The sequence below is a fragment of the Amblyraja radiata genome, chromosome 6, assembly GCF_010909765.2.
Source record: "Amblyraja radiata isolate CabotCenter1 chromosome 6, sAmbRad1.1.pri, whole genome shotgun sequence".
NCBI classification, from domain to species: domain Eukaryota; kingdom Metazoa; phylum Chordata; class Chondrichthyes; order Rajiformes; family Rajidae; genus Amblyraja; species Amblyraja radiata.
In genome coordinates, this window is record NC_045961.1 from 25,241,735 (window position 1) to 25,253,608 (window position 11,874).

At 42.3% G+C, this 11,874-nt stretch overlaps 1 protein-coding gene across 2 annotated transcripts; it reads left to right on the top strand.

The window, feature by feature from the left end:
• Positions 1–786: 786 nt before the first annotated feature.
• Positions 787–11,700, top strand: nepro (nucleolus and neural progenitor protein). Of its 2 annotated transcripts, none has more exons than XM_033022343.1 (9): positions 787–943; positions 5,198–5,352; positions 6,156–6,232; positions 6,308–6,448; positions 8,417–8,494; positions 8,609–8,991; positions 9,285–9,349; positions 9,790–10,025; positions 11,032–11,700. In XM_033022343.1, exons 1-9 carry the CDS (start codon positions 847–849, stop codon positions 11,471–11,473), a joined length of 1,674 nt encoding a protein of 557 aa, XP_032878234.1. In that variant the 5' UTR covers positions 787–846; the 3' UTR covers positions 11,474–11,700. The 2 variants fall into 2 exon arrangements, with proteins under 2 accessions (XP_032878234.1, XP_032878233.1); XM_033022342.1 differs by having other exon boundaries at positions 788–943; positions 9,787–10,025.
• The last annotated feature ends 174 nt before the right edge of the window (positions 11,701–11,874 follow it).

The following is an 11,874-nucleotide window of genomic DNA, read 5'->3' on the forward strand; positions in this document are numbered from 1 at the left end:
ACAACGCAGTACCACAGCTGCCGAGAATGTTTATAGCGAGTGACCTATGACCTGGGCATGCGCAGTCGGAATACCGAACTCGCTCATTGTAAAGGGCGCTTCCTCAGTGCCGGAGAGCAGAATCAAAGACATTATTAAGCAAAGACTGAAGGAAAGATGGCAAAAGCAATGGGATGAAGAGCGGAAAGGACGGTGGTTCTACAGAGACCAGAGGAAAGTGGGAGAAATGAGATGTGCAGGAAAAAACAGAAAAGAGGAGACAGTAATCTCAAGAATTAGATTTGGACACACTGGTCTGAACAGTACACTTTTTATAATAGGCAAGCATAATACAGGTAGATGTGAATACTGTGGGCAAGAAGAGACAATAGAGCATGTCATTGTACATTGTGAGAGGTATGAGGAGGAGAGAGAACGGATGAGTGAGCAGTTCAGAAAAGAAAGAATACAATTTGATTTGGTAGATATTTTGCAAGGAAGTTCATATAAGTGCTATCAAATCCTGTTGCATTTTCTTAGGGTAACCAATTTGTTCGGAAGGATATAGGTTATTAGTATATGTAATGGTGTTGTTTGATCCACACTCCATGCCAGTTGGTGGCGGTAATGCACCAAAAAAGTTGTTTGCCAACCGCCAAAAAACACCACATAGAAGAAGAAGAAGTAGAAGCCGGAGAGCAGTTGCAACCAAAGATCATACCTATAGGATCTTTGGTTGCAACTCGACTGTCCCGATGGGAGGCGGGTGGAATCTTGCATGAAGCTTCTTGTGCAGCTGCACCCACCCCTTTTGCCTGGTTGGACGAGACGCCCGGTTGCAGCCGCGGTCTCTTCCTGCAGTGGAACATGGCGGCGGGGGGCTGGAACGCGACGGAGGTTTGGAACGCGGTCGACATTCCATTCCCGGGCTCTACTTCCCTCACCGTCGCGTGCACCGACCTAGGTATGAGCGGACCCCGGTGCCGTGTAACCCACACACTGCAGATAGCACCGCCACACTCACAGCCGGCACCATGCAGCCCACACGCTGCAAATGTCACCTCCCCACTCACTGCCCGACCTAGGTATGAGCGGACCCCGGCGCCGTGCAATTTACTAAGATGTTTGGTCCACACGCTGCAGACAGCACCGCCCCACTCACTGCCCGGCGCCGTGCAGCTCACACGCTGCAAATCAAAGATGATAGAGCTTTGCTGCAAATAGCACCATCCAACCTTGCTTATGCTCAGTAATCGGAACCACGTAAAAACACACGTGCTTAATGTAAAAAAAACACGAGAAGCTTAAAAAAAATCAGAAAATGCAGAGCAAACACAGTTCTGCACTAAATGCAAGCAGAACAAGCCCCCCTTCCCCTAAATTACCCCAAATATAGTTGAGCGCATTTCTTTCCATTGATAACATCCTAATATATACATGTGCAGTTTATTCCAAACCAAATCTTGTGTCAAGTCTTGACAGAAATCCTTTTCTGGACAAAAGCCTCCATTGTATCTGCTTCCACCACCACCCCTGTTTGTCTGACATTGTTCAGTAAAAGGTCATAGATACAGTGTGGAAACAGACCCTTCAGCCCAACTTGCCCACATCAGCCAACAATGTCCCAGCTACACTAGTCCCACTTGCCTGTGATTGGTCCATTTCGCTCCAAGCCTGTCCTATCCGTGTACCTGTCTGACTGTTTCTTTAACAATGGGATAGTCCCAGCCTTAACTACCTCCTCTGGCAGCTTGTTCCATACACCCACCACCCTTTGTGTGGAAAAAGTAACCCCTCGGATTCCTATTAAATCTTTTACCCTTCACCTTGAACCTATGACCTCTGGTCCTCGATTCTCCTACTCAGGGCAAGAGACTCCGTGCATCTACCCGTTCTATTCCTCCCATGATTTTGTACACCTCAATAAGATCACCCCTCATCCTCCAAGGAATAGAGACCCAGCCTACTTAACCTATAGCTCACACCCTCTAGTCCTGGCATCATCCTCGTAAATCTTTTTTGAACCCTTTCAAACTTGACAATATCTTTCCTATAACATGGTGCCCAGAACTAAACACAATATTCTAAATGCGGTCTCATCCACGCCTTATACAACTGCAACATGACCTCCTAACTTCTATACTCAATACTCTGACTGATGTAGGCCAAAGTGCCAAAAGCCTTTTTACCACCTTATCTATCTGCGACTCGACCTTCAAGGAACCATGCACCTGCACTCCTAGATCCCTCTGCTCTACAACACTACCCATAGGCGTACCATTTACTGTGTAGGTCCTGCCCAAAGATCCTATAGCAAGCAAGATAGCCCAATCAACGAAAAAGACGTAGTAAGGTCATGGGCAGATTCATGGGTAATCTTTGGCACCATTTCTGTAACCAGCTTCTGTCTCCGCCATCTTTGTCCGAGCAAAGATACTAGTACGGAGACGGAAGCCAGTTACGGAAACATCCTCATAAAAATCAAAGATCTTTGGTAAAAATCTTCTCATTTTCTCTCTGCCTCTCTGCCCCTTTAAAGGGACTCACTGACGGGGGGGAAGAGGGCGGGCATGAGTGCCGAAGCTGAGAACAGACGGCCCTTCGGTTTCTTCCCCCATCACGCTCACTGCCCGGCTCCCAAACTTTGGTGGGGGTCGGGCTCGTACCCTAGTTCTTACCTAGGTATTGAGCATCGATTTCCCTCATCAGAGAAACGTTCCTCTGGAGATCAAAAGGCAGAGACTCGATTGAATTCAGATAGTCCTCCACATATTTCACAGTGTGCAGCTGCTCCCCGTTCGCAGGTCTTAGCATCTTGCAAGCTACATTTGTTATTTGTTGGGGCAGAAGGGGTGGGAAGCAGGCGGACTTTCCGTGGGCTACACTCGCTCGGTCGGTCGGTGCAAGCCTCAGCCCCTCACTCTCGCTTACTCCGCCTTTATCTTTTTGCGGAAAAAATAAACAACCAATTTTGAAAAGGCACAGCTGAGACAGAAAGAGGGAAGCTTGGATTGGAAAGGTCTCCCCTTTTACACAGCCGTGTGGGCACAGCCCCTTTGCCCTCAGTGCCCCCTCCACCCTTGCACAGTACGATCCCAATCCCGGGTCTTTGAATCCAAAAAAGAAAATTAACAGAATTATAATTTATTAACATATTAATCATTAACAAAAAATAACAGAATTATGAATCATGAATCTAACACTATATCACACACTCAAACTGTTCCCTCGCAACGCTGATTACACTGCGAGAGGGATATACAAAGTCGGGTCGGGTTTGGTTTACTGAAATGGCCGATGAAAAGGCTGACGTTCCGCTCCGTTGCGTACTACATGTCAGCCCATTGGTTTTAGCAGGAGTGCACTATCTTGCTTGCTATAGGATCTTTGGTCCTGCCCTTGTTAGACGTCCCAAAATGCAACACCTCACACTTCTCCGTATTAAATTCCAATAACCATTCCTCAGCCCACCTGGCCAATCGATCCAGATCCTGTTGCAATCTTTCACAACCATCTTCACTATTTGCAAAACCACTCACTTTTGTATCATCAGCAAACTTGCTAATTTGCCCTGTATGTTCTCATACAAATCATTGATGTAGATGACTAACAGTAACGGGCCCAGCACCGAACCCTGAGGCACACCACTAGTCACAGGCCTTCAGTCTGAGAAACAACCTTCCACCATCACCCTCTGCTTCCTTCCATGGAGCCAATTTGCTATCCATTCAGCTATCCTTGGATCCCATGTAATCTAACCTTCCAGAGCAGCCTACCATGTGGAACCTTGTCGAATGCCTGACTGAAATCCATGTACACAACATCTACAGCTCTGCCCTCATCGACCTTTTTGGTCACATCTTCAAAAAAATCAATCAGATTTGTGAGACACGACCTCCCACGTACAAAACCATGCTGACTATCAGCCCTTGCCCATCCGAATGCTTGTATAACCTATCCCTCTGAATACTCTCGTAACTTTCCAACTACAGATGTTAAGCTCACCGGCCTATAGTTCCCAGCATTTTCCCTGCAGCCTTTTTTGAAAAGAGGCACAACATTTGCCACCTCTCCTGTATTTAAGGATGACTCGTAAATTTCAACCAGGGTTCCCGCAATTTCCTTTCAAGTTTCCTGCAATGTCTTCGGTTATATATACTTGAAGGTTGTACTGTGCCTGCTTGGATGTTGCTCTAACCTCCCATTCCTCTCAAATTTACTGTTATATTAGATTATTACTAATTTTTCAACATAGCAACTTGTCTTTGTACGAGACCTGCACACTTTAAATGAAAATACCGACCAATGAAGAAGGGTTTTGGCCCGAAACGTTGCATTTTTCCTTCGCTCCATAGATGCTGCCGCACCCGCTGAGTTTCTCCAGCACTTTTGTTTACCAAATGAAAATACAACATCCTTGTTTTAAAACAGTGCCTGTATAGAGTGAATGGTTTCTGGTTACCATTTGTAAGGCAGACTCAAACATGGCACGAATGCTGTTGATAATGTTTGTTAGTGGAAAGAGTAAGTGATGAGCTAGTTTTACACTTTTTTTTTGGACTCGTGTTTTGAAGAATTTTAGTTTAGTTTAGAGATAGATATTGATTGGAAAAAAAGCCCTTTGGCCCACCAAGTCAGTGTCGACCATTGATCACACGTTCACCCGAGATCCATGTTATTTATTCACTTTCACGTACACTTCCTACACACTAGGGACAATTTATAGAAGCCAATTAACCTACAAACCCGTCCGCCTTTGGGATTTGGAGAGAATCATACCAAAGTAGTAGAGATTATTCTTACATGTGTAGGAAGGAACTGCAGATGCTGGTTTAAACCGAAGATGGACACAAAAAGCTGGAGTACCTAAGTGGGTCAGACAGCATCTCTGGAAAAAGGAATAGGTGACATTTTGAGTCTGAAGAAGGGTCCCGACCCAAAACGTTTCCTAGTCCTTTACTCCAGAGACTCTGACTCGCTGAGTTACTCCAGCTATTTGTGTCTATATCTATTCCTATCTTTTGGGTATTGTTTATTTCATTTAACACTGTACATTAATCTGTGTTTGACTGTTTCTACATAATATTCAGTCTGAGGTTTTTAAATAACAGTATCATCTGACTGATATTTAAGTTTATTTAAGGTGATTTGTGTCAAGTCCTAGAAACATTTCAAATTGAAATGTGTTGTGACAGAATCACACTTTGTTTTATTCCAGACAGCTGCATAATCGACCTACATAAGGCCTGTGAAAATGCCATCAGAGTATTAACTGATAAATCCCTTACAGTGGAGCTGCTTGTCCTGCATTCTATTATATATACTTTCCACAACAGGCTGTATCGGCACAAACCTTACCTTGTAATAAAGCAGGTTAGTATCCTTGCAGAGATTTGTGATAACTTTCAATCAACGTCATGATTGCCGGAGTGTAGTTTTTCAATCAAATTAGCTACATTATATTGAAAACTATTTTACTGTTAACCACCATTCAAGGATGGTTTTTTTACTTAAGGGAAAAGAGAGCAATGCACAAAATTCAGTTTTGAGGTGTGTGCAGCAGAAGCTCTCACGTCACATTTATTTCTATTAATTCTACATGGTCATCGTAGAGTCTGTTCTCACCTTCTCCATCATGGTCTGGCTTGGCTCAGCCACCAAGCATGACACCTGGAGGCAGCGAATCGTCCGATCAGCTGAGAAGGTTATTGGCTGCAACCTTCCGTCCATTGATGAACTGTACACTGCAAGGACCAGGAAGCGAGCGGGCAAGATCATCTCTGATCCCTCTCACCCTGGTCACAAACTCTTTGAATCACTTCCCTCTGGAAGGCGACTCCGGATTGTCAAAGCTGCCACAGCCAGACATAAAAACAGTTTCTATCCACGAGTAATTGCTCTACTCAATAGCCAAAAATCTGTAGCCTCCCTTTGATCTGGTATTTTGTTGGTTCACATGCTTGATCAATGGTGTTTTATCATTAATGTTTTATTATTATTAATGTTTAGTGTTTTCTGAGTAATTCGTAAGTGTCACTATGTCATGTTGTTACTAGTGGGCGGAGCACCACGCAAATTCCTTGTATGTGAATACTAGGCCAATAAACGTACTCACTTACTTACAATGAATACAATGAATTTGTGAAATTACTTTTAATTTTATCTACCCTCAATAGGTTGAACAATGTGCAAAACGTTTCCAAAAAATGCAACTTAAACATTCAATTCAAAGCCTGATCAACACATGCTCAAGGTAAACTTAGCAACAAATGTAAAAGTACACTTTATTCTAATGAATTGCATTGTAACTTTTATTTTTTATTTTTAGTGTCACCAGAAAGCGTAGAATGGTAACCAATTGCCCAAAACGGGTCCCCAACCAGCCAGTCTTGGAGTGGATGTCACTGAAAGTATTGGGAGGCAGTAAGTTGATACTGCGGTTGATGGATATGTGCTCCAAAGCATTTCTGTATCCTTGAGTATGGCGATACCCTCCATTCCCCACTGTTTACATGTGTTGCACTGTCTTACTCTGATGTGCTATTTGCCTTTATAATAAAACCATCTCTCAGCAGTTACAGATACAGAGACACAGGGTGGAAACAAGCCCTTTGGCCCACCGAGTGCACGCCGACCAGTGATCCCCGTACACCAGCACTATCCTACACACTAGGGACAATTTACAATCATTACCGAAGCCAATTAACCTACAAACATGTGCGTGTTTGGAACATGGGAGCACCCAGGGAAAACCCGTTGTCGGAGGAATGTACAAACTTCGTACAGACAGCAACCGTAGTAAGGATCAAATCCGGGTCTCAGGTGCTATAAGTCGCCAACTCTATCGCTGCACCACCGTGCCGTCCGTTTGTTATCGTCTGCTGGCAGAGCTGTTGCCTCAAATCGCCAGAAACTCGGATTCGATCCTGACCCCGGATGCTGTTTGTATGGAGTTTCCACATTCTCCCTGTGATATAGGTTTCCTCTGAGTGCTCTGGTTTCCTCCCCACATCCCAAAGACATCAGGGTTTGAAGGTTAATTGGCCTCTGTAAATTGCCCCTGGTGTGCAAGGAGTGGATGTGAAAGTGGGATAACAGAACTGGTGTGCATAGGTGATCAATGGTTGGCATGGAGTCGATGGGCCGAAGGGGCTTTTCCATGCTACATTGTTCAATCAAGATCAATTATTTAGAAGTGTAGCTTTGTTATGTGTTTTCGACAGTTAAACAAAGTGCATAATTGCAGAGTATTTAATCATGTGGACTAGATATTTTTTAGTACTGTTCCTATTTGAGTGAAGTTCCCTATTTAATCTCTCTGGAAATATTTTGAATGTAGCAAATTGACAGCTATTCTAAAATGCTGCTGAACTGTATTTGATGCTGGCGTATTTTTGACTCTCTGCCAAAAGTGGATAGTGAGGCACAAAGTGAACCCCTGTTCTTCAAACTGTGTTACTGGATTGTAGAAATAAAGAACTGCAGATGCTGTTTGATGTGTGTATATATGTGTGTGTGTGTGTGTGTACTTGTGAGTATGTGTATATATACACAGAACTTTTTTTCCTCTCATTTATCATATTGTTTACAGTGTACTATGTTTGCATATTCTGTTGTGCTGCAGCAAGTAAGAATTTCACTGTTCTATCTGGGACATATGACACTTAAACACTCTTGACTCTTAACAGTTCCAACTTGTCCAATTTCCATGTGCTCTTCAGACCGGAAGAAGGGTCCCAACCCGAAACGTCACCTTTGCATTTTATCCAGAGATGTTGCCTGACCCGCTGAATTACTCCAGCACTTTGTGTCTATCTTGTGTTATTGGACTGTTGGCCTCCATCCATGAGAACTAAACCTCTCTCTCCTCTCCACTTTTTCAATCCGGATGAAAGGATCCAGCCCGAAACGCCAACCTATTGCACTCCGCAGATGCTGCTCGACTTGCTGAGGCCATTCAGCAGATTGTTTTGTTGCTCCATATTGCAGCATCTGCACAATTTTGTGTCTCTATTTAATGTCTTATTTGGGAGTACTGGCATTGAAATAGTCGACTGTTAGCCTGGAGATATAGCATGGAAACCAAGTCCATGCTGAACATCAATCACCCGTACACTAGTTCTATGTCATCCTACTATCCCACGCGGTCACAGGGAGAACGTACAAACTCCTCACAGACAGCACTCATAGTCAGGATCAAACTCACCTCTTTGGTATTGTGAGGCTCTACTGCTGTGCCACTGCCACACCAAGCAACTCAACCCATTTTAGATTTTTATTTTAAAAGCACTGCAATGGGACTTGAAACTACAGCCTTCTGACTCGGGTGGGAGTGTCCCTAATAGTTGGCAGAAAGCTACCACATTGAAGTGAATTCTCTGATGTCAAGTTAAAACATTTCTGAATTGTTGGTTACCTTAATTCTAACATATTGCAGTTTGGCCTCTCAGTTTCTTCGATATGGAAGGTATATAATCCTAAATGTGGTTACAATGGGAATGCTTAGCAGATTGTGGTAAGTCAATAATTAATTTGATGGAAATGTTATTTATAGTTGCTGACTTGCAGTAAATATTTTAATGAAACATTTGCAGCAAATATTTTACAATTGTCTTTTGCTTTTTTCTAGGTTCCTGTTTAAAAGAATCTTAATATATCTCGAAGTTTTATATGACAAACTGGTCGTGGCAATAAATAAAGTATCTAAAATTCAACCTTTGCCTTTTATGAAGGACTTTTCCTTCCCTGGTAGCATCAAGCAGTGGCTTGGTCTTTCCAGTATTAAAGGAACACTGGATAAATTGCCAGGTCGTCTTTCTCGGAAAACTAGAGTACTTTTGGAAAAGCCAAGTTTACTTGATAAGTTGTTCTCTGAAGAAGAAGAAGAAGCGTTACTGTTGTCGGATGATCATGGTATACAATTGGATGGAAATTACAACAATGATCCTAAGATCAACAGTCGGTTCCTGGATATTGGCGTTCCTGTACAGGGTAAAAGACTCTGTAAAATTGGTGAGCCTTTGTTTATATCAATCACAGTTAATTGTTGGGTTATTTTAGGTAGCCAAAAGTGCTGGAGAAACTCAGCGGGTACGACAGCATCTATGGAGCGAAGGAAATAGGCAACGTTTCGGGCCGAAACTCTTCTTCAGCAGTTTTTTATCTGTCTAGTAATACCGAAACTAAGGGTTTTGTCGGCTGTTGTGATGTTTTTCACAATTGGTTGCTTTTGGCTTTTACGATTTTTTTTGCAAGAATGAATTTTGTTGGTATTGAATTGAACGACTGATCTGTTTACATTAAAGGAACTGACGGACAGTTTGGATTTAAAATGAAGTCTCTACAGGCTCAGAGTCGCAACTTTTTTACGGTCAGTATGATTCCTTAGCTGCAGTAGCGGCACGGTGGCGCAGCGGTAGAGTTACTGCTTTACAGCGCTTGCAGTGCTAGAGACCCGGGTTCAATCCCGACTACAGGTGCTGTCCGAATATAGTTTGTACGTTCTCCCTGTGACCGCATGGGTTTTCTCAAATATCTTTTGTGTTCTCCCACACTCCAAAGATGTACAGGTTTGTAGGTCAATTGGCTTGGTTAAGGTGTAAACTGCCCCTAATGTGTGTAGGATAGTGCTGGTATACGGGGATCGCTGGTCGGTGCAAACTTGGTGAGACTGAAAGGCCTGTTTCCGGGTTGCATCTGTAAACTAAACTAAACTAAACTAAAGATACATCAAAAATACATGTATCGCCATTGGCGTTACATGTTGTTTTTCCTTTTTATATTAAAAAGAGCATTCTGTTTTACTAGAAGAACCAGAACTCTGAGGGAGAATATAGCTGCAAAAGAAAGAAGAAGAATGAACGTGTCCCACTGAATGAGTTTTTGGAGAAGATTACTGCAGCACAGTCATTCAGTGTACTGTCTCATGAGCTCAAGACAATATTCCGTTGGTTCAGGCAAAGGAAACTAAAGCATGAGCGCTGCTATTTTGGAAATCTTTATCAGAAATGTCACAAATTGAAGATGGTGGAATGTCTTGGTTACAGGTCTGTATAATCAATGTGAAGGATTCAGAGAGGATTACATTGAAATCTTGTTGTAGGGGCAAGGAACTGCAAATGCTGTTTACAAAAAAAGTACACAAAGTGCTAGAATAACAGCGGTCAGGCATCATCTCTGGAGAACATGGATAGGTGATGTTTGTGGTTGGGAACCTTCTTCAGACTGATGGCAGTGAAAGGGGGGTGGGAGAGGAAGTCTGAAAGGGAGGTGGGGAGGGACAACAAAATCTGGCAAGTGATACAGGTGAAGAGAAAAGGGTTGGCAGATACAGTAGTTGGACAAAGATGAAAATATAATAAAATGTGAGGTAAGGAGTTAATGATGGAAGAGGCATGAAATGTATAGCCTGCAGAAGGCATATACTAGGTGGAAGGGGACAGGAGGAAGGTGAAAGGAAGAATAGGGTGCGCATGCAGGTGGGGCACAGGGAAGGGAGGGTAAATACATTAAGATTAGTATAAATGGGTGTGTGATGAATGGCATGGATTCAATGTGCTGATGAGCCTGTTTCCATGTATAACTCTTTTAAATGTGTTAATCAGGAAACTGCTGAAAAACACTTTCAAGCTGGAGAAGGTTTGCTCGTCATGATTTATGATTTGTAACCTTCCTCACGTCAGCATTTTATCTATTAATCAATATCTTGTCGTAGTGCTGGAGTGGGGGAGAAAGAATATGGAGGCAAATTAATTGGTGAACCACTTGCATTGAAAGTTGGCCTTTTGCAGCATTTGACTGCTGTTTATAATTGATGTGCACCCATCCTCCCTCGATGCTTGCTCTCATACTCTCACCCAGCTTGCACTTCACCGCTTTGCAATGTAGCCACTTGTGACCTTTCACAACTGAGTTGCAGACCATTTTGCAGAGTGCAGGTGAAAATAATTTATTTAATTTACAAATGTATGTCAGCTCACTTGGTTCAGGCTTATCCATTGGTGCAAGTGATTTGTCAAGGTTTAATACAGTTTATTTATTTTTACTATTCAGTTTTCCAAAGAAGATCAAGTTTATAAAATCTTCTGTCTGCAAATATCTCACGAAAAAGTTCCAAACATTCCAACGAGACAAAATATTCAACTATCGTTTGAGTAGAACAACCCTTCTACGGAAGCATAAAATAAGGAACAAGAAGCAGTTAAAGTGCAAAATACAGTCAAGGAGAAATAAGTCATTGCTGAAAAAATACCGAAGAACTAGACTTACAGCAAAGAAAAGGAACAGAAAATTGCATACAATCCCACATTTTGATATTGATGAGCAAGCTTCTGTAAAGAGACAAAGTGTTACCACGGACATGTCTGCTGAACCTGTGGGAGATATTGGTCCAGATCAGAGTCTGAAGAATGTGCCACATCCACCAAGAACAGAATCTCCAGTCATGCTAAATGTAGATGATATTGATGATATTTTTGCATCAATTGGTGTATAGTTTATAAATTTAAAAGTTACTATAAATGATTTCCAAAGCAGAATATCGGAAGCAAACCTTGAAGTGCGATCACCGTGCAATGCAGTTAAAAATGAAATGGTTATTATACTTGTGCCACTTTAATTATTCTTGTTACAACAAACCTGGCTGCTCCAAGAAATTCCTCTCTGGAAATGTCTCCTCTTAATGTGTTTTTGCAATGATAAAGGACTTTTATTTTAACAAAATGTAACGTTCTCAATTTTTGTTTCCTGAATGTTACCATTATAAGTTTATATTGCAGCATTTTCAAGACTAAGAATGTCAAAATTATTTGAAAACCATTTCAGTGACTACTGTAAATCACTGGCTTGGTTTAAACATTTGACCAATATGGAAGGTTGCCATCAATAGTTTATTCT